Genomic DNA, 23,642 nt, shown 5'->3' with positions numbered 1-23,642 from the left:
GCTGTGCACGGCATCTTCTGCAGCTCCTTGGGCTTCTGTGCACTTCTTCCAAAAGTTCTTCATGCACAGTGTAGATAGGTCCCCAGTACTCCAGCCTGCCATGCACAGGTCTCTCAGTTGTTCTCCGGCGGCGTCGGATCCTCCTGTGTAGTGATGCGATGACCGCATTTTGCAACTCCTTTGTCCCCATGTTCTGGGATTCCGGTGGGTGCTGCCTGGTCTTCTGAGGGCTCTCTGAGGTGCTGAGAGCCCCCTTTGTCTCCTCAGTCTGAGTTAAGACCCCCAGGTCCCTCCCGGGTCCAGGCAGCTCCTATTTGACGCAAACCCCATATTTGCATGAACCAAGGCTTGTTGGCGGAATCCAGTGACGCAAACAGTCTGAATCCAACAACTCGACGTGGGACATCTCTTGCACCAAGCAGGAACCTGCAACTATCTTCATTGGTGCATTTGTGTTCTTTTCTTCCAACCGAAGAATCCACTTTTGAACCTTCTTCCAGGTGGACAGGGGCTTCTGTTCTTCCTGGACTTTTCTTCGACTTCTGGACTTGGTCTCCTATCTCCACAGATCTTCAGGTCCAGGAATCCATCATTGGTTGCTTGCAGTCTTGCTTGGTTCTTGCATAGTTCTTCATCCCAACTTGTAGTGTGTTCTGAGGAACCTTGCTGTACTTTACTCCTGCTTTCCTGGGCTCTGGGGTGGGGTACTTTACTTACCTTTGGTGTTCTCTTACACTTCCAGCGCCTCTCTACACGCTACACTTGCCTAGGGGGGAATTTGACATTCACATTCCACTATTTTAGTATATGGTTTGTGTTGCCCCTAAGCCTAATGCAATCTATTGTATTTTCTACTGTTTGCACTAGTCTATGACTGTTTACTTACCTGATTTTGGTTACTAGTGTATATATTGTGTATAATACTTACTTCCAGAAGAAGTATTACCTCTACGTTATTTTTGGCCTTGTGTCACTAAAATAAAGTACCTTTATTCTTGGTAATACTGAGTATTGTCTTTTATTGTGTATAAGTACTGTGTGACTTTAGTGATATTGCAAGAGCTTTGCATGTCTCCTAGTTCAGCCTTGGCTGCTCTGCTACAGCTACCCCTAGACAGCCTAAGCTGCTAGACACTGCCTACATTTCACTAATAAGGGATAACTGGACCTGGTATAAGGTGTAAATACCTAAGGTACCCACTACGAACCATGCAAGCCTCCTACAATCCACCACTGTTTTGTATACAAATTGTGTCGCCTTAAATGGGATGGGTGTGCCCAGACATGGGTCCCGTGCACACTGTGTCACTGGAACCAAGCTGTACCCTGGTTGATGAGCCTATAACTATGACAAAACTGGTTCTGGTTGCTTGTGTTCTTGTTCACGGTGGATTTGGCCTGGCAGTATGGGCTGGACTGTTTCAGTTGGAGCAGTGTCAAGACTGATTAGCATATATCTAGGTCCAAACTGAGGTGACATGGTGATGATTATAACAATGGATTGGGATGCTGCCCCATTAATTCAAGCATTTCATCCATCATTGTCTTGTACACTAATTAAGTGCCTACAGGCCAGGGACCATGATATATGAAAGGAGGACATGTGAAAGTTCATTGTTAGACATGTAGCTACAACAGCAATGCCCTAAAAAGAGTTTTTCACTGTAGTATATTAGGCTGCACCATAGGACGGCATTTGGGATACTTTACTAAAGGTAATTAAGTTATCTGTGCTTAGGAACCAAAACATTATTTTACTTTTAAAACAGTTATTACAAATCCAGGGCAATGGTAAAGATGTGTTTGAAACAAATATTTTGCAAAATGTGCTTTTAAAAAGTCACCTCTAGCAGTCAAAGGCCTCTAAAAGCCCATATGCTTGAGCCTCTAGTTCTTACCCAAGAGCCGAATAGCTCCTTGTTTTGGTATAAATTGGCTCCCAGAACTGAGACAAAAAGCCATGGGTATGGGGAGGTGTATTGTTCCTCTGGAGGACTATTTGGGCTGTGCTTACTAACTTAATTATCTTCAAAGGGGCCTGCCCTGTCACAGTCAGATATAGTTCACACCTTGGCCTGCCCCCTCTATTTTCCTTCTAGCCAGCTAGTCACCAATCCAAGTGGGCGAGAAGCTGCCTCCAGAACTAGTTTCGAGTGACCCTAAGGGAGGGTTTGCTCATTTCCTTGGCCCCACTTCTATGGTGGACACAGGCATTCTGCACAGGGGAAGAAAGGTTCTGGCATTTTTGTTTTAGATAAAGGACACTGTAGGTTTATTTGCAGTAGGGCACACAAGAACTGTTGCAAATGTAGGTAAGGCTACCCCTAGGAACCTTTCCCCCATGGGTCAAGGAGGAGGCTGAAATCAGCCCCACTCATAGGCTAGTGCCAAGCTTAAATGTGACACCCCAGAACAGCGCTGGGACTGTGAAAATAGAAGAAGGACTGCATCTACTGTTGTGACCTGTGAGTTATGGGATGAGCATCTTACAGCTTGTATGCAGGGCTAAGTAGCGGGCTCTAAGGGTCAGTTGGCTGACCTTCTGTTAATCTACAAGAACACAAAACCTACAAAAATCTATTTTTTTCTGCAGGATCCCAGCTAACCAGTTTCAACTGGCCCTGCCCTGGACCCTGCTGGTGGCTTCTGTTGCAATGAGGCCTGGTGCCTAAGTGCTGATCCTGATGTCCTGGAACCTTGGCTAGTGTTAGAGTATATTCCTCTTGCCAAAATGGCAAAAGCTGGGACTTAGAAACTTTTTGCCATCTTTTCTTCTGAAGAATTGCAGTTGGACAGGACTGTCATTGAGCCGAAGCCATTGCGTCAAATCGACTGCCTGGTACAACTTTCCGTTCTGCCATGCAGAAGGTTGACTTCCAGAAATGTTTCTAATTCAGAATGTAAAGGGCTCGCCAGGAGTGATGCTGTATCAAAGCTAATCGATGTTGAGAGTGAGAACTTCTTTGCCACTGATGCTAAACTTTGCCTACTTGGAGTTCTCACCTTTATTGACAATGGTGCTAGGACTCCGCTCTTCAGCAACCCACCGTCGTTGAACCCCCAACTCAGATCTAGCATGCAGCTTGCCCCACCATCAACTCATCAGGGGACACCTTTTCACTTTTTTGGGCCTCTTATCTAACCTCCACTCCATCATGGTTGCCCTCAAACCTTACCCTGGTCCGAGGCTAGCATGACCAGTTGCATGCAGTTGGTGCTTTGTGCTTTTTGGGGCTATTTTTATTTAAGCCTTTACAGATTCATATCTTGTATTCCCCTTATTGGATTTTTGTCATTTTGGTGTTATTGTCTTAATTGAATGATATTTATAAATTGGAGTGGGATTATTATTGTGTTGTGCTTTCAACTTTTTAAATGTTTTGGTAATTCTAAATGGTTTACACAATTTCTTACGTTAAGCCTGTCTGCTCTGTGCCATAGCTACTAGGGGTTGAATTTAGGTTTAAATTACTGAAAACTTTACAGGACCTACACAAAATAGTCACATTATTGCTTGTGGTGGACTACAATAACCTCTAATAATAATCCACTTTCTCACTGTAAGGTATAGAAAAAAACCTTAACGTTCATTAAAAATCCCTCAGAAATCCACTGAAGAAACCATAGGTTAAAGGGATGTTATAGTTTAGTGAAATGCTTGTCATAGCATTGTAAACCCACAAAAACACTGAAATTCATCAGTTATAGTTCAGTGAGCTAATTAGAGCTTGTGTGCCCACCATGCACAACTTGTCTTCAAATATTACATCATTTAGGACATTTTTATTTACATCATTGATGACATCACTGATGACATCTCATCTGACATCTTTGATAACATCAGTGATGTCATCAATGAAGATATCATCTAACCTACTACTGTTCAATATGCTCTACAAACTAATGAAGCTTACATGAACATATATGCATAAATAAAATAATGATAGCATTGTTCACTACCTCATTACACACATGCCCCCTTACATACCACACATATCCTTTACCCTGCATACAACTGTTCACAGAGACCTCACTTAATGTAGACACCTTTATCCCTTTAAGTGATACTGTTGTACTTTTCAATGAATTAATTAGTTTTTTTTAATAAAACACATTAGGGCCATTTTTCCACACCTCATTATAACATCTATTTAACCTTTGTTTTTATCAGTGAATGTATGTGTGTTTGTGTGGTAGAAGGTATATTAAACTTATACTTAGCCACATATACTTCCATTCACAATATTATTATCAATATTCTGGCTACAATATTTTGGTATGACAATGTTTTTGTGCTCAATATTCTGGCGCACAACTGACTAGATGTACTTACTTGTGATGGTGATAAGCTCGTGGCCCAATTGAGCACAGAGTAAAGAATGCAAACGAAAATGCTGGCAAGGTCCAAGTTGCTATGGCGTAGCCAAACCATTCCACAATCTCACCAAAGAAGTTTGCACCAGACACGTAGTTGAAAAAGCCTCCTATTGATATAAAAAAACAGACCTCTTAATTCAGGTTTTTTGTATCACTGATTAATGCAAAAAAGAACATGGCCCCAGTAACATAGAAGGCCCTTTCTAATTGAAATACTGTAGTTTACTTTCATCCATGCAAGGTCATTGTTCTCTTTCTCTATAAGGATCTGCTTCCATGTGTACTCATCTTTTTGCACCTTTCACATAAAGAAAAAGTGCAAACTCAGTTGCAACTTGTAAATCACCACTTAAGGTCTTAGTATGTTTTGCCACAAAAACACTCACTTCTGAAAACGTGTGATCTTTTTCCATCAACTTTTCAGCAATCAGTGAGAATTAATACCATAAAATTCAATTTACATCAGTTCCGTGTTAAGGCAAAAGTGGTAAAGGAAAATCATATTTAGTTGAAAAAAGTATAAGTTCCCTTAAAATATTTACATGTTACTGTACTAAAACCGGACTCTTCACAGATGCCCCCACCCCACTTTTTGCCTTCAGATGCTGCCTTTTTGACTTTGATATTGCACTGAGACCTGCTAACCAGGCCCCATTGTATGTGTTATCTCCCAAAATTGTTGTCAACATGGTGAATTCCTGATTAGCCAAACTTTACCCCTTATGTACGCCCCTAGTAAATGGTATCCAGTTACCTAGGGCATAAGTGGGAAAGGTGTCCCCAGGGTTGCCGCACAAGGTTGTGCCTCCCTAGAGGACCCAAGCAAGTACTGATGGCAGGTCTGCCACTGCAGACAGCCATGGCAGTACAAACTGCTCGCGTTTGACTGTGTCCTCACCATGAGTGGCACAGTCCCATGCACTGCCTTACATATATCTGAGACATCCCAAAGGAAGGTTTCTGCAGCCTGGGTGGAAGTGTGTGTTATATTTAAGGTGCAGACATACAAGCACGAGTTTCTATGTCTCTATAGCAACCTTTTCATTAAGGTACAATATAAGTGCAGGCAGGTCCATAGGATAACATGGGACTTAACCCCCTGGTTTACCAAGGCTGTTAGCTCCATGATGGTACCACCTAGATATGTTGGGTTTGGTGTCAAACAACATGCCTTCCCTCCCCCAACCTGATTCTCGTGTTGAGGGACAGCTGCATGCACTCAGGTGACACATTACTGCTGGGCCACCTGTTTGCTACCCTCCTTTGTGCCCTGCCTGAGCAGCCTGCACTTCTTCCTGTGCTTGCTGCCACTAAGACAGGGTTCTGACCTCCTGTCAGGCAAACGGGGTGCTGCCAGAGGTCAGAACAAAGGGCTGAGGCAAGCAGGAGGTCACACCCCCTGCCCTTTAGCTGGGCTAGTGAATAGGGCATTCAGGATGGTGAGCTTCAAAGGCTGCACCACCCTCTGTTGGAAAGTGGATTACTGGTAAGGGTAGCTAAGTATCTACACTTAGCAATAGGCCACTAACTCACACTTAGGTCTAGTTAGGTCTCAATAAATTAAACCCAGCTCAACCCTTGGTAGCTTGGTAACAAGCAACAAGGCTTGACTTAGGAGACAGGTGTGTAAAGCATTTAAAAATCACTGTACAAGAAATATGTAAAACACAAAAGACAATAAAAATCCAACACCAATTTAGAACAATAGATTGTATAATTATCTTTAAAATGACACCAAAACAATTAAAATCAGATAAGGGGAACCAGAGACATGAATTTTTAAGGAATTAATGTTTTCTAACGCATAGAAACTGAAAGCGTCAATCTGGTCATCTGGTCGCACTAGAGCAGGGCAAAGTCAAAGTTTGAGGTCGACCGTGATGGACCCCTGCTCGGCTCTAGCAGGCGGAAGGCCTCAGTCAAAAGTTTACCTTTGAACTTTGGCCCATATTTATACTTTTTAGCGCTGATTTTGTGTCGTTTTTTGGGGTTCGTATTTTGTTATCGCTATGTGAGGATTCCACATAAAGTAACAAATTAACAAGTGCCTGTCTTCCACTGGAATTGAGTCAAAGAACAGCAAGGGAGGGAGATAAATTGTGGTGGCAGGCGTTAATTTACAGCTTTTAATTATGGATTAGTGATCGAAGTTACACTGAAAAAAACATAAAATAAAAAGACTTCTTGTGCAGAAGTACTCCTTAAAAGACATACTAGACCTATTGTAGTTTCCACATAAGAAAATACAATGGTAAGCAGTTGGCAAAATACTTTTTTTTATTTTAAATTAAAGTACGATGATCACCTTGTGGTATTTTATAGGTTTCCTCTCCAGGTTGTCTTAAATTCCGAAGAATGTGATCGCTGTGAATGTTGATCGCCATGCCAGTTGAGAATACGAGCATTCCTAGAAAATAGATCAGAGGTAAAGACGATCACTCCAATAATTCATCTTTATAATATAATATTTATTCTGAATCATTGATTACAAGAAGAAGGTTAATAAATTGTTCTTAACTCAAAAAGTAAAGCATCATGTGCTATAAACCCTTCTATAATTGTTTTGTAATGCATGGGCTTTCCCCAAACTCATATAGTTTGGAATGCGATTAGGCTGTCGCTGCAAATTGTTTGCTTATTTTAAGTGACTAAAAGTAAACTTCCTCAGACCTACTACTTTTAAAAATCGCACGTAAATTTCAGAAAGTCCCTGTTATAAAGCTGCACTGGCAAGGCTTTTGTGTAAAAATAAAGTAACCTGCCACGTTTTTCCTTTGGCTTCTAACATAGATTTTGGCTGCTTTCAACAGCTGAAATCTGTGTTAAAATATTTGCTTGTAATTCAGAGTTAATTTAGAGAGGAACATTACCGCCCATTACTAAGTCCATCGGAATTTACGGGCCACTTGTAACCCAGGCCTAAGATATTTTTAGGATTCAATATAGTTGAGCTAATAATGACTTTTCTTGTGGTTGACTATCTGACACCTCAGAGTGTTTGCACTAGCTTCGTTTTCATTTCTGTTTGACCAAATACAAGCTTTTATCTGTGAGGGGGAAAACGATGCCCAACTGCATACTCACACCACTGATCAGTCAGTTAATGCTGTCCGACAAAGAAGACTATAGGACGTTAAGAGGGTATGCACTGCAAAATCTTGGCAAACATTTTTTGTATGTATCTGAGAAGATTCAGTGCCGTACTTTTCTGATTATTATATTAAAACAGTGACTTTTTAAATTCGGTTTTGTCAGCCAAAAAGAACTTCCCAAATCGTAGTAATCAATAACTTTCACACTGGTAATTGCAATATCATATTCTTCATATCGCTAGACCTTCATCCTCACTGGTAGGTGAACTTCTTTACACAATTCCAACTTTATGTTTAGAAAGATATCATAATACATTGTCAGACATGGTAGCCTTAGGGTGGTCTTCCCCCAAACTTTTGCCTTACTCCCCTCCTAATTCTGTTGAATTTAATTTAAATGGCTTTAGGACTCTGTGCAATATACCACTGATAACTAGTGCTAAAATGCTTGTTCTGCTTAATCTCTGAAACACAGTAGGAGTGGCTTACCCTTGAATGGCATCTTTAATTTACTTATATGTCCCTGGTAAAGAGGTACACCATATACATAGGGCTGGTAAATTAAATGCTATTAGTGGGCCTGCAGCACTTATTGGGCCACATACCTAAGTAGCCCCTGAAAATATGTCTAAGGCCTGCCTTTGCAGTCTGTATGCAGTTGTAAACTGCCAACTCCACTTAGTAAAATAATCCTCTTGCCAAGCCTAAGTGTCCCTTTTTATTACATATAAGTTTTCCCTACGGTAAGCCGTAGACAGCCCATAGGACGGGTTAAATTGTAATTATAAATTTGGACATGTACTGTTAACTTTTACATGTCCTGGTAGTGGGAAACACACTTTTTTCACTACTGTGAGGCCTACCTCTACCATAGGATAACACTGGGTTGCCTTATTACATTTAATTCATGCTGACTTTTATTTGGGAGTAGGTAGAAGTGTCAGATTTGGTATTTAAAAAAGTGTCATTTAAAACCCTCTTTAATGGTAAAGTCGGATTTTAAGTCACAATTCTGTAAATGCCACTTTTAGAAAATTAGCATTTGCTTATCCTGTTTGGTGCCTACAGTGTCTTCATGGATCACATAACTGAGTGTAGCTGGCTGTTGGTCTTTGTGTATTGGTCCGAGACAGTGAGACAAAAGGAAGATATATGCTGTCAGAATGGGCCACTCTGAGTTAACAAGGGGGAGGAGCTCTCACCTTCCACACTTGCACATCACAAAGGCTCTGCTTGAGCGCTTTCACAAAGGGTATAACACTGGTCTTTTGTGACCCCAGACAAGCTGGGACCAGGGCAGTGAGGCAGGAAATTCCAAGCACCTCTGTGGGGCTGGAAACCTCTAGAAGCTTCTCCTACTTCAAAGTGGGAACCAGGCATAAATATTGGACCTCAGACCCCAACTCCTCAGTACACATCTTAACCTGTGGAAGACTCAGAAGAAGGAAGTGTATGCTGCTTTGCTGCAAAATAGACTGCCACTTTGCTTCCCTGCTGTAACATTTGGTGCCAGCAGCCTGTTTCCTGGGTCACATGACTAGGTGTGGTTGACATTGGGCCTTTGCATACTCTTGCTAGACAGCCACATAATAGAGGGACTAGATGTTGCCTGGATGGGCCATGTCTGGCTGGATTGCAGTTCAGAGTTGTGCCTCAGCTCTCACACAAAGAATTTCAGACAGATTGGGACCAAGGCAGAAAGGCAGGACATTCCAGGCAGTTCTGTAAGGGAAGACTCCAGATGGTTCTTCCATTTCAAAAGAGGCACTAGGTATAAAAATAGGGCTATTCGTCCAACTCTGCAGTTCACTTCTGGACCTGTGGAAGGAATTTCAGAGGACTGCCCTGCTTCCTGTGCCCTTCTGTGTACTTCAGAGGACTGCCCTGCTACACCAACACTACTGCCCTGCTGCCTGGGGCCTGTCCTCTGCCCTCCGAGGACTGCCCTGCTTCTTGAGATCTGCTTTCCTGCTTGAATCCAAGCCTTCCAGAGCAACTCCAAGGACTAGCTGGCTGGCCTCCTAATCTGAGCCTCAGGGACAGAAAGGGCTCCAACCATCTTGAACCTGCACCTGGACCCAGCCTAAGTGAGTTGTGACCCTCCAAGTGGTGTCCCACCAATTCTGGACCCTTGGAAGTGGTGTTGAAGGTGAACAGGTAGTCCACAATCAAAACATGGGACTTAAACATTTTTCTACCAAAAAGTGTTCTGAGAGGAGACTAGGACCAACCTGCTTGCTGATCTGCCCAGGTGCATCATCACCTGGCCTGATTTCATGGCAGCTCCTGCTACATTTCTTTCTGCAGCAGCAACTCCTATTCAGGGGCTCCTCACAAAAGGGATATCTGGCCTCATGGAGACATCTTTGGCTACAGCCATGTGCCTAATCTCACTGGAGAGACTAAGGGCCTGATTTAGAATTTGGAGGCTCAGGTTACTCCATCACAAATATGACAGATATCCCGTTCGCCATTTTAGAATTTCATTATATTCTATGGAAATCATAATACGGTGGATGGGGTATCTGTTGTGTTTGTGATGGATTAACCCGTCTACAAACTCTAAATCAGGCCCTAAGCCTGAACGTAAAAATCTTCGCAATCATAAGTGGACCACTGATCTGTCAACTTAATTTTCTATGTCTGGGAAGAACAGACCTGATTTTACTCAGTGGAAAATCCACCCTGCTTCAAGCTTGGTCTAAAGGAGATGCCCCTTTACGGTTCTGAGGCCCTGGCTTGCCCTCTCCTATGGCATAAAAGAGCACAAAATACTCCCCCACCCCACTTATTCCACTTCTTTGTTTGTCTCTGCCACTCAAAATCAACCTCCTCCGTCTCCACCTATCAACTCTCACCAGCCCAGCTCAAATTTACCCCTAAACTAGAGCAAGTGATAAATGCAAGTATTAATCCCGACAGAACTGAGAAGTCTGTGTGGAATTCCACCACAATCAACTGGCTTTCCATAGTTTTTTTTCCCAATTCTGTGGTGATTAACTCATAACAGCTATAGTCAGGAATGGCCATACTAGTCCGCTTTGTTATTTCCTGCACCCAGTATCTCTGCGCTTAACTACATCTAACTCGTAATCAGGGTCAGAAAGTACAATTGATGCACCCTTTTCCCCCATAACAATGACAGTTGCTGTACAAGAGTAACTTCATCTTGACATTTCAGTCTTAACAAACTGATATGTGACAAACATAACTACTAAGGTAATTGAAATAAAATATTAAGTTGTAACAATTTTCTGATGCAGTTAAAATTATAGTTTTAAGTCAAGAAACCAAGGATACCAGATACAGATGCAAAATGTACAGGAGCTAACTCATTTAAGAGTGAGGTGTGCATGCATTGCACAAAAGCCACTGTTTTCAGTGTTTCACCGGTTGGCACAAGTTGTATTTGAAATTCAACAGTATAGGTGTAGTGATTTTTTATTCACTAGTCACAGAAAGCCCCTTGTACTATTTGCAACTAATGAAACGCATGTTGGCTATGAGGTAAATCAGTTTAGAAAGTTGAAAGGGAATACATTGATTCTCTACAAATAAAGAATTATTTGTTACTAATGTTTTCAACCTATATTGTTAAACAGATTTGCTAAAATAATCCCAAGTAAAAACAAATGTATTCTGTCAACTTTACTATTCAGCCTACCTACTGGACATGCAGCTTTACTCAGGAAAGGCAGCTAAACACATCAACATAAGCAGTGGAAAGCAGTGAGGCATCTAGTAATGTTTCGATCAATCTACTACCTGAAACACCCTTATGCAAGATATCTATATCAACTTAAAACCTGCTGTCTTGAAGCAGTCGTAGCAGAATGATGCAGTATCCTGATAGAGGTTTGCTGAAGGACCTGTTGGCCAACTCCATTCATTGTAAGTGGGCAGATGTATGAAGCAGTGTGGAAGCATTAAAGAGGGGAAAAATGCTGCACACCCCCCAAATGGGATTCCCACAATTGGACATTTCACTTTAAATGGTGTGCTCCAGGGCAGAAGACCATTGTGACACCTAATAAAATGGTGTTACCGTTTTATTGAAAGCCATTGCACTTACTGACATGCTCACTTATTACTAAGGGCCTCATTATGATCTTGGTGGTAAAAAACGGCGAGATCAGCGCTGGCGGTTAACAGAAGACCACCAGCGCGATGACCCCCCCGCCGGCTGTATAATGTTTTCTCTGCTGGGCCGTAACATTGACAGCGGCTCCAAATGGAGATTGGGCAGTGACCTGCGCAACAGGGCACTGCACGGGGGCCCCAGCACTGCCCACGCTAAGTGCATGGGCAGTGCAGGGGCCCCTCGGGGGCCCCAGAACACCCCTTCCGCCAGCCTTCCTCTGGCAGGGGAACCCGCCAGGGAAAGGCTGGAGGAAAAGGGATCGTTATACGAAGGGCACTGTAGGATAATTACTTCCTCCATCGTCAGGCTGCCTGTCGGCGGTAGCCTGGCTGTGGAGTGGCGGCCTTCCCTGTGATCATTATATGGCGGTTCAGACCGCTGCGCCGGTGGTGGTCTTTGCTGCTGCCGCCGGCATGGCGGTCTGAACTGCCAGGGTTCATAATGAGCCTCTAAGTGTGGTAAATAAATGTGGATAACTGTTAGGCCCTTTTTTGTATTTGTGCTGATATGTATTCATACTCCAAAGTCTGCCTTTCTTCTTTCAAACGTCCTGCAACAACTGATCCATTGGTACCTATGGATATTCGTATCCTATAAATATTTAAATATACTTGGATAACTGAAAATATGTATTTTGTGGTATGTCGGGTAAAAATGTATGCTTCTTTATTACATACATAATGCATTAGTCTTATTAATATTCCATCTGCTGTATTTCACAGGTTTACTTCATCCAGGACCAGACTGGGTAACCAGAAGCAGCCCAGGCAGAAATGCTCAAACCAGCACCATTCCCGTCGTCTTCTTGCACAATCTTGCTTTTGCCCTTAATCCGTCCTCTCTTCCTCCTCTTTGTTCTCTGTCTGGAACCTTTGCTGGTAGATGTGGTAAGTAAAAATGGTTTTAAACATATGTTGCATACACGCTTGCGGGTGAGAGTGTGTCTATGTTAGAGAATGTGTGTACTTTTAAGCATGTGTGTGTGAGTAAGAGTGAGCGTGTCAGTGACAGCTAGTGAATGAGACTATGTGAAGTTGAGACCCAGATTTACTATTCCTTGAGGCAAGGCAACAGTGCACCAAAGTTGCTGAGCTGCCTTGTGTTAAACAAAGAGCGAAAAAAAGAACCAAATCAATCCAACATATTCTGCATTTTTTTCTCTCCCTGCACACTGAAGCACTTTTGTCAGCCATGGGCCAATGCGCACACCCTTGTACCATAGTACAAGGGTGTGTACGATCCCTGAAGCATAGGTTTTGTACTGGAAGTTGTCCCTTCCTGTACAAAAAGCTGTGCTTTATGGCTTTTTCCGTTTGTATGTGTGCTATACAATACAGCACACATGCTAAATTGGAAAAACAAGGATAAATTAAAACATTACTCCTCGTTACGCCAGTCTTGAGGAAGCACACGATTTCGGCTCTAATCCCTATCCACCAAAGTTTATACATAGGGATCGGCATCAAAACCATGGTTGGTTGCCCAGGCAATATCATGCACCACTAATGGAACACCCCCTTGACACAAGGAAACCCAAAGCAAAGCACTACACAAGTTTGCATTACTTTAGGAAACTATTGTTTGATAATAAATCCCACCTTAACTCTTTCTGCTGGTTACGGGGATTAGTAAACTGGGGCCTGAATATCGGTAAGTATGAATGAGTGAGATTAAGAGTCAATACAAGTGAGTAAGAATAAATAAAAATGAGTATGAGGGGGTTTAAAAAAGTGAGATAGAGTGAAAGAATGAGAGTAAGGGAGTGAAAGTGAATGCAGGCATCAATGTGATGTGATGCTTCCAAGTTTGTCGGTGGCCTTGGCACACTGAAGATCATTATTCTCTTATAGGGACACAGGGCAAAATACAGGCACTGGCATACTTGCAGCATTTCTTAACATGACAGGCACCTGTGATGGGCACTCATTAGAAAATGCTGGACCTGGCAACATGCAGGTAATTTTGAATAGATGGGTGCACCAATGTCATTGTTTAAAAAAAAAATGGGTCAACTCCTGGGGAACTTCAGGTTTCATCAGTTTGACAAAACATGAAAGGATTTTAAAGTTAATTAGTTTTCTTACATCACCTATAGCTTTTCAGCAAATGTATTTGAAAAATGTGCTTTTAAAATGCCCATTTCTTCCCAATGTTTTCAAAATGTTCTTGGTGCTGGAGAAATCCCCTAGAAGAGGTAAGGCTTATGCACTTTGCTTGCTCTTTGCAATTCACAGGCAGTATTATGCCCCAGGACTTTCCAAGATCAAGTCAGCACCACAATATAGGTGGTATCTAAAAAATACATTTGTCTATGTTATGCTATTATACTAATCAATCTGTTATTATGGAAATTCATGTCACATCTTGTAATGTCATTAAGGTCAGAGGGTATATGATGTCACTTCTGCTATCCCTGGTATTTTGGCGAATCGACGCTCATACTGCCTGGCTATGTTTACGTCGCTAAAGAAGCTAAACTTGACAGTTGCGTAATTTGACCATATATGGTGCTAAGATGCATCGTGTGCCTGGACTCCACCTGCCCAATAACATCAAATAAAGGGATATAACTTACAGTTAGAGCCACATGGCAAGCTGTTTTACTTTAAGAAATAACGCAGTAACCAGATGGATGGTGGACTACAAACTTAGATTGAACGAAGATAAAACAGAGGTGAAGTTATTAGGGAATTACTTTCTCCAGGGGCCCCAGTCGCCTATCACGGAATGTTTGAAAGCCCTGCCTCATCCTAAAGAGAACATAAAGAGCCTGGGAGTCTGGCTTGACTCGTGGCTCACTATGAATCATCAAGTGAAACAGTTGGCCGCTTCATGTTTCAGTCTTCTTAGACTTTTAAGGAAAGTTTTTAATGCTCTTCCACCTTTAGCCAAAAAGCTCCTAGTTCAGGCCCTTATCATCTCGTGCTTGTACTTTGGTAATGCTCTTTATCTTAGTTTCCCTAAGTATGTGGTTAAAAGACTCCAGGTGGTCCAGAATGCCGCCGCTTTGCTCCTTATGAACATTCCCAGGTACCAATCCGCCAAATCTGCCATATCCTCCCTGCATTGGCTCCCAGTGGAGGAATGTATAAAGTTCAAAACCCTTTGCCTTCTGCATAGAGCTTTGCACAGTAAAGGCCCTACCACATTAAGATCAGTTGCCTCATTTTATATGCCTCCCAGGTCCCTCAGATCCTCTACAGTCGCCCTACTCAGCCTTCCTTTGGCCAAGAAAGTGCAGTGGGGTGGTAGGTCTATGGCCTATATAGGGGCTAAAGCTTGGAACTCCCTCCCTCCTGAGCTCCGCCTAACCAGTCATGAACTCTCCTTCTGCAGATCTCTAAAAACGTAGTTATTCAGATTCTAACCTCTGCGTTGGTCGGTCTGGATCCGTGTTAGCGCTGGGAAGCCTCTAGGTAGCCATGCACTATAAAATTTACTAATTAAAAAAAATCACAGGTTAAGGTATTTTAATACATTGGTTGATAACAGTCACACATGACCAGCTGCTTAAACTAGAAAAATGATTGAAGGAAATAGATCGGTAGCCAAATTGGATAAATTACAAGTGCAGCAAATCAGTTCACTAGCATTGTAAGCAGCAACATGAAAGAAGCCACACTACCACTAAATCACACTTCTTGTCCAATCTCATTTTAAAGGGCTTATAATTTTTCTTCTCTCAGGGATGGTTCAAGGGGCATTTGTTTTTCCAGCCAATGCACCACCGACCTTCAGTAGATTTCCACTGATAATGCATGAGAGTATGACATCTTAGAAACCATTAGTTCTGCTAGTATTTTGCTTAATTCGTTGTATACGTCTATGCTCCCCTAGTTAGAGTATTATAGAATCATGCATGATGAAGCGATAAATTAGGATTGATAGATTAGGACTGCATGGTCATCCATTCTGCATTCTGAAGTCTATTTTAATAGATAACGAATTGAACTTTGCCTTTCTTTCTGCTCTGCGTCCACTTTTCTTGAGAGAAAAACAAATCTCATAGGTGACCCAAATTAATTGTTGGCTGGGGATGCGGAGACATGGAGGCTTCTGGCGTAAGTTATGTTATGGGAGGTAACCTATATTTTTCAGGTGCATCTGAAGACCCACAAAGTTGAGGATAGTGCGCTCTTGTGAAGAAAGGAAACATTGAGCGACATTTCCTGAGGAGAGATGGAAGAATCTGTACTCTAACTCTTGCAAACCTGGGTATTTTAAGGCTATTTACATCACATAAAAGGTAACGTATGTACTACTCGTCTAAGGACTGTTAAAATCGGCTTCCATCACCAATTAGATTTTTAAAGCATTACGGCTATTATAAAAACAAAAAAAAATTAAGATAGATTTAAAAGCATATTTAGTGTCGGGGGTGTATGATCACAGAAACAGCGCACAGTGTTACGTTTTAAAACACTTATCATTCAAATAGGATACCTTTTAGGAAAAGTACTGCGAGGAGAACAACTTTAAAAAAAAATGAAACATGGAGCCTTCTTTTCCCCACAGAGTTAGCACCTATCATAGTAATAAATACAACTTTATGTGCAGTAGCCAGAACACAGAAGAAAATACATGCTATTAGGGCAGGTCCCTTTTTTTAAGTTGACTAGGGAGCAATGATTTTGGGTATGAGAGAGTATGATAATTCAATTCTTTTGATAAGTGTGGAGGGTGGTAGACATCATATGTTGTAGTGCTTGAAACTCCAGGTCACAGTACATATTTGCCATAACTTAGGTATGGTTTTCATGTAGGAAAACCGTATCTCCTAATCTTTTTTTACTTTGACAAGAACATAGTTAATTATGTAACAAAGATACAAAGTATATCTATATCTGTGTGTGTGTGTGTGTGTGTGTGTGTAAAAATGAATTATTAAATATCAAAATAAAATATGTTTTGGGTGCTTTCAATGCACAAATGGCACTACAATGAAAAATCCATGTTTCAGAAGAAATTGTAAAATGTGGAAATACTTCACAGTTCAAAGATATGTACTTTTTATTTTAAAGGAAAAAAATATCCATATTCTGTTACCAGACCGCAGATATTAAGTAGAACAAGAAGGTGCATTATACATTACCATGGAGGTTTTACATTTATTAACGCTTAAACGTAGTGTTGAAATAATCATGTGTGACTTTAACCGAACTAATAAAGATTGTACGGGGACAAAATGTGCCCTCAGAGTAGTTTGCCAACATTTATAAGCGTGCTTTATATAACGTGGTGTATTAGAATTGCACTAATCCGACATAATCGTAAACGTGTGCTATGATTTGCTTGTTTGAAATGCTTTAGCTTAGCATAACTTTAGTAGAGGCTTCGGCCTAGTTGCCTGGTCTCACGGTTTAGATGCTCGTATTTTTCCAATGTGCTATTAAACGTGTATTTTTGTTTGAAGCTGTACTTTTCCACTAAGATCGTTCACATGCTTATCTTAAGGTTTCGTGCCAGCCTGGCATATTTTCGCTTTACTCCACGGTCGATTTGCAGGTGCGGACAATGGAGGCTCTGAAAGTGAGCTAATTGGTATAAAATGTTGCAACTTGCGTACCCATCTCCAAGGATAATGTATGCTTAAGTAAAAGCTTGAGAACTGTCGTTTTTTGATTGGACAATTTGAAGCTAACCTATGAACCCTCCAATGGAAGACCCTACTGGATTTGAACTGTTGTCTATAAAAACCAGGTGCACGAGAAGAAGGTAGCCATTTGCAGCCATTACCCGCCATTTTGCAGACTTCGTAGTTATTATGGCCCACCTTGCTGCGATGCCATTTTGAGAGACTTTGATGCTTTCTCTAATCGAGAGAAAGAGACTTAAATGATTCTTACCCTAGAGACTTTAAATTTGATTTGTCCCTTTGCATGAAGTAGTAGTTTATTTTGCCGCCGTGAGGCAACTGCCCCGTTCACCCCTGCCCCTTTGCCCCGTCCCATGCTGATCGAGAAACGGTACCTGTGAGACGAAGACTTCCTTGAATGCTGATCGTAATTGGTAAATATGAAAGGAAATTGTAAAATTGCATTGTGTTTCTTTTAGGTAACCAACTGCTGATTTTTGACAAGATCCCTAGTTAGGAGTTTTCTAAATTAATGTTGCTAAATTGTTTTTGCATGAAGTCCCACATGCCGATGCTAATTTGAGGTTAGATGAGGATTCCTTTTGTTGCACGATGCAATTTGAGACCTTGCTATGCTGACCAATGTATGCAATTAGCCCATTACAGATTATCGTATTAGTGATTTGCATTGCTATTATCGAATGCCTTGTTATTCAAATGCTGCATAGATTGCACTTGTTTCGCCGTTATGGACAGCTATTAATGTTCATTTACGTTTATCATTTGGTGTTGAGACACATCTATATCGTGCTAGCTTTGTTAATATAGGGAAATAAATTCACTAACTTTGAATAAACTGGTGTGGTTATTCCTGGCTGAAAGGTCAGGGTTCGCCGAAATGTATTCTGGATTAATTGTTAAGTGTTATGTTGATCAGGGTATTGCTTATGTTCGTTATTGATTATTGATTTGATGCAATTGATCGATATAGAGTACGGAGAGTTCCACTTAGTCAAAAGATTCATCGGCCTAAAGAGCGTCCAAATACAGGTAAATTATTAGTACGGACCGCTCTATCAGTAGATGGTAGCAGAGGACGGTTTCGTCTTTTGGGACCCCGTACTATTAAAGTACATGGTGTTGAATTAACGGTTTCGATTTGTGAGATCCCTCTTGAGAAGTTGAATTAGATTTTTTTTTGGATAAAACTGATTGACAGAATGATGATGGGCTAGGTCCACCGCGACTTTCCCGGGATCTCGGAGCTTGCGAATGGAGAGAATGGAGGTGTGGAATCGGCGTTGGCGGTACTAGTGATGGTATGAGTGAAGCTAGGGTTTTGCGCTTGCACAGCTTATTGCCGCAGATTGTGTGAAAAGGTTGCGAGGATTTTTTTTTCTTTTAGAGGATAGCGGAGGTGCGACTCCGAGTGTAGAAGTAGGGAAGTCGTCGAACTTCATAGAAATAGCAGAGGTGCGACTCCGAGTGTGAGAGTAGGGAAGTCGTCGAACTTCATGTGCGTGTGGCGCTTTGTGCATAAAAAGGTCCACGTGGTTGTTGTTGTTGAGACGGGCCCTGCGAGGTCAAGAGACTCCGGAGTATGTTGTTTTATGTTGTGGTCTGGGCGGTTTAGTAGGTTGATCGGGCGTGGTTAACGGGTCGGTACGTGTGTTAGGGAGTGAAAGAAACTTCGACTTCGGGCTTTGACAAAATTCTAAGTGCACTAGAATAGATCATTGACAAGTTGAGAGTAGGTCTGCGGGTCAGATTTGCTTGCGAACGTGGGGACCGAGAAAGATGGAATAACTGCCGAGGCTAGTGAAAAATCCCTAAGGTCCTGAAGCGATTGTGTTACCCTTCCTGTAGTAAACCGACAGATCTGTTTTATTTTTGGTAGCTCGCGATACATGCCAGAATTTGTTACGAGAGGAGCTGAGTGAAGGAGGACTAGCCGCGAGGCTTTGTCAGCCGCAGTGTGTGTGAGTGTGACGTCACTAGGAGCCGCGCTGGGATAGGTTGGTTGCAGAGAAGGGTCGCGCACGGATTGGACGCAGTCCGTGGGGCTCGATTGGAAGGGGAAAGGCAAGCGAAGAGTATTCCGGGAATTAAAGTCACCCATTGATTACAAACTTTGTGAAATAAAAAGCAGAGAAAAAGAAATTCTTTAAAGCATTTAGGAGTGCGATGAAGGGGGAGTCTTACATTAAAGCGAGCGTAGGAGAGGAAACGCCGCCCGAAGGCACACCAGCTTACATTGTAATGGAAGAGAAGGGGGTAGCTCCGTGTCTTTGGCTAAAGCAATGGCACAAACTGACAGAGAAACATGGGAGCGTAGCGTTCCCGATACATGGGACATTCAATATAAGGATTCTAGAGAATTTGAGATTCACGATGTACGACATGAAGGTACCTCCAAGGCCAGCACAGTTTGAGGCTCTAGCAATTTGGGAACTAATGGCTAGACAGCAGCAGCAAAAGAAGTTCAAGACCAGGATGAGAAAGGTAGAAAAGACACTAGCGGACGCTAGGTGGGATAATGCACAGAAGGTGTGGAGGTCAGATGTATTGCAGGGGATAAAATTGTTTCCCGCAATTACTAAGGAAGAAGGGGAGGCAGGTAAGAAAGCTACCTGTAAGACAGACAGGAAGTGTTCCAAGGATAGAGAGGAAGAGGAAAAGTTGAGAAGAGAAGAGGAGTTAGAGGATGAGGAGTTAATAATGCAATTGCTGAACGACCGTCCACCACCTTATGCGGAGAGTGGACAAGGTCCAAGTACCAGTTCTGCCCCTCCGGCACCGGTACAGAACAGTGAAACTCAGAGGTCAGGAGCATCATCGGGATCTAAGGACCCGAGTCTACCGTTCACCCCGCAGATACCGCAGGTTAGGAGAATATATCCAGATGTGCCTATGTTGAAACCAGCAGAAAATTATCAGCCGCAGATCCCAGGGTACTACAGCAGTGACAACGGTGCAGGAATGATTCTAGATCCAACCGTAAGGGGAGTACAGAATGGTCACAACCCAACAATGGCACAAGCTGAATCAACCCAGTTTTTGATGCCTCAAAAGCAGATGCAGGGGGGAACAGCACATGCTCAGATGACGGGGAGTCAGATGGGCATGCCGGCAATGATGACCCATAGTGTGGGAATGAACATGCCTCAGAACATGGGAAATGGACAAAACCCAGATGCGATATCGCTACCCATTACTGTAGGTCCACCGGTACCTTTGTACAGTCAGCCTAATTTAGGTATGAGCGGTCAGGGATCAATGCTGCAGAATGGGACAGAGAGGAGGTGCATAGAAAACACTCCAGGGATAACTCCGATAGCGGCTCAGCCAACTGGATCTGGGACCTTGATGGAGTTTAGTCCCATATGTGCTCAGTCAACACTGGTGAGGTCGAGTCCCCCACTGGTGATACCGCTGTCATCGAATACTGAAAAGTTGCCGCAACCATCAATGGCAGTCGATGTGAATGCTACACTGATGGGGTTGAATGCGCAACAGCTGACACAATGGTTCAACAGTCTAAATTCCACACAAAGTTCAGCCAGTGGGAAGGGAGAAGATTATATGAATAGGGTCAGGTTGAACATGGAAGCACAAGAATTGGTGGAAGGGACTATGGGTGTGAATAGGTTAGAGTCCTACTCGGAAGAAGAGCTGAGATACCTATGTCCCAGGATTACGAAGGAAGTGAACAAGGTACATAAAAGCTTGCAGGAAGTAGCCGACAAAAACGGGGTTGACATAGACAAGACAAAACACTTGAGCAGAAGCTACAGATTGGATTTTGGGACCACAGATTTTGAACACATGAGGTCAGCAGGCATGAAGGCGCACCATAGAGAACTGCTACAAAGTGCACAAGTGTGGAGGTGCTTAGACAAGTGGGAAAGCAGGTGGGTAAAGAGAAAGGCAAAGAGGAGGGACAGTGCTACAGAGCTCAATGAGAAAAGACCACAGAGTAGCGAGGCAGTAACCATGTTACCAATGAGGGAGACAGCAGGGGGAAAATTAATACATGTACCATGGCACAGAAGCGACATTCAGTCATTTACGGATGATTTTCCCAAACTGAGAGAGAAGCCGATTGAATGGTATCAACAGACTGATAGGTTTGTGAAGCTTGCAAAATGTCTCTGGGAAGACCTGAACACTCTCTTTGAGATTGTGGTTCCGGCAGATTTGTGGGAGGATTGCAAAAGAGCTGTAGGTTGGCCGACAAGTGAACCAGAGAGAGACAGGGAGACGGGTGCACCATCACCTATGGTGATGAGCCTGTACTATAAGGTGATTGAGCATTTGAAGACGAAAGTTGCCGCGAAAAATGTGGATTGGCAGAAGATCGATCGAACGGCCCAAGAGGCTAAAGAGTCGATTCATAGTTACTATGAGAGGTTGTTGAAGGCGTTCAAGAACTATAGTGGCACGGAGACAATAGAGGCGAAGGACATGCTTCATTTTGTATTTAGATTTGTGGAAGGGCTGAGACCAGAGATAAGTCAGATGATAAAGTCGCATTTGATTTGTTGGCAGTCGAAACCTATTGATGAGGTGTTGAATTATGCGAAATACTGTAGCGACGAAATTGAAGTGAAACAGAAAAGGTTGAAAGAGAAGGTGATGATGATGCAACTTAAAGCAGCTCAGACAGGTCTGCAAGGTTTGCAAGGGATGCAAGGGTTCCAACAGCAGGCACCGCAATCGCAGCCGCAGTTGCAGGGAAATATGATGTTTCAGCCACAGGCCAGAGGCAGAGGCAGAGGAGGTTTTGCGAATAATGGTCCGGATTTGAACACTGTTGTGACTGGTGTGCAGGCAATGAAGAAGGTGATGCCGTGTCACGTGTGCGGAATTGTCGGTCATTGGAAACGCGAGTGCCCGATGGTGGTGCAGGAAGGTGCAGGTGCAGGTGTTGGTCAGCAAAACAATGATGTCAATGCATTTCAGACAATGAGGCGACCGAAAATGAGAGGTCCAAACCCAAATTTTCAGACCGTAAATCAGTTGCAAGGATTACAACCTATGCAGCCACAGCAGATGCAGATGCCTCGTATGCAGATGACGCAAATGCAGCCAATGCAACAGCAGTTTCCCATGGTACCTAATCAGCAAATGCAAATACCTTTGGCACCAATGAGTCAGCAGCAAGTGATGGTTCCTCCACAGGTCTCGGGTCAGGTAATGAGTACAAATGGCACCGTACAACAGTTCCCATTACACAGTGAGAGTGGAATAAACAATGTATGGGAGAGTGAAAGTTCAGAAGAAGAAGGAGATTGTGTGCTTGTAGCATCCTTGGAAGTTGATCAAAAGGGTCCGTACGTAGAGGGAAGAGTAATGGGTCATCGTGTCTCATTCTTGGTTGACACGGGAGCCACACGTTCAACTGTTAAGAGCAGTGAAGTACCAAATTTGCCACTCTCAGGGAGTACAGTTCAAGTGGTGGGAGTAGCAAACAGGCACTTGACAAACCCAATAACAGATCCGGTACCAGTCAGCATTGGTAACTGTCAAGGGTTACACAAATTTGTGGTATGTGACTCAAGCCCAATAGCACTGTTAGGGAGAGATCTATTGTGTAAATTGGGTTGTTCGATTATGTGTTCGAACGAGGGAATCAAAATTCAGACGAGCAGTGATGGGGAAGAAGAGGACAGTGTAGAGGGGGATGAGATGGAAACTGTCGATGAAGATTACCCTCTGATTTGTCTGTTCCCAATGATGACTGAAGAAGATATCCCAGCTGAATTACGGGAAACAGTCGGAAGGGAAGTGTGGGATATGACAGGGAAAGAGGTGGGATTGATGAAAGGAGTGGAACCAGTGAAAGTGACTGTAAAGCCCAATGCAATCTTTCCCCAGACCCCACAATACCACATGGCACAAGACACCCTCATGAAAGTTGCCCAACTCATTGACGAATTTGTAAAACAGGGAGTACTGAAAGAAGTGTTAAGCAGTCCATGTAATTCACCAATAATGGGACTAATAAAGCCAAGTGGAAAGGTCCGACTAGTGCAGGACTTGAGGAAAATAAATGACATCATAGTCAAGTGTTGCCCTGTCGTACCAAATCCAGCTGTGATAATGTTCCAGGTCCCTTGCGATGCCGAATGGTTCTCAGTCATCGACTTGTCACAAGCATTCTTCTCGGTGCCTCTTCATGAGGACAGCCAATTTCTCTTTTGTTTCAAATTCCTAGACAGAGTCTACAGTTGGTGTCGAATTCCTCAAGGGTTTTCTGAGTCACCGTCAATATTCAATCAGATTCTAAAGAAAGACTTGGAAGCATTAGAGTTGCCATTCGAGTCAACCCTAGTACAGTACATCGATGACTTATTGATTGCATCAAAGACAGAAAGTGGCTGCACAGCCGATACCATTGCTCTGTTGAATCATTTGGGAAGGAATGGACACAAGGTGTCTCCTTCCAAATTGCAGT

At 42.8% G+C, this 23,642-nt stretch overlaps 1 protein-coding gene across 1 annotated transcript in view; it reads right to left on the bottom strand.

The window, feature by feature from the left end:
• SRD5A2 (steroid 5 alpha-reductase 2) overlaps positions 1–23,642 on the bottom strand; it is a 606,456-nt gene that overhangs the window by 119,073 nt on the left and 463,741 nt on the right. Inside the window, exons 3-4 of the mRNA XM_069234684.1 lie at positions 6,683–6,784; positions 4,334–4,484 (exon numbers count right to left, since the gene is read on the bottom strand). Coding sequence (XP_069090785.1) covers positions 4,334–4,484; positions 6,683–6,784 — 253 coding nt within the window. The remainder of the gene's footprint in view (positions 1–4,333; positions 4,485–6,682; positions 6,785–23,642) is intronic.

Source organism: Pleurodeles waltl, chromosome 5, assembly GCF_031143425.1.
Source record: "Pleurodeles waltl isolate 20211129_DDA chromosome 5, aPleWal1.hap1.20221129, whole genome shotgun sequence".
Lineage (NCBI taxonomy): Eukaryota > Metazoa > Chordata > Amphibia > Caudata > Salamandridae > Pleurodeles > Pleurodeles waltl.
Note: the sequence above shows the minus strand (reverse complement) of the source record. Positions and strands in the feature narration are given on the sequence as shown.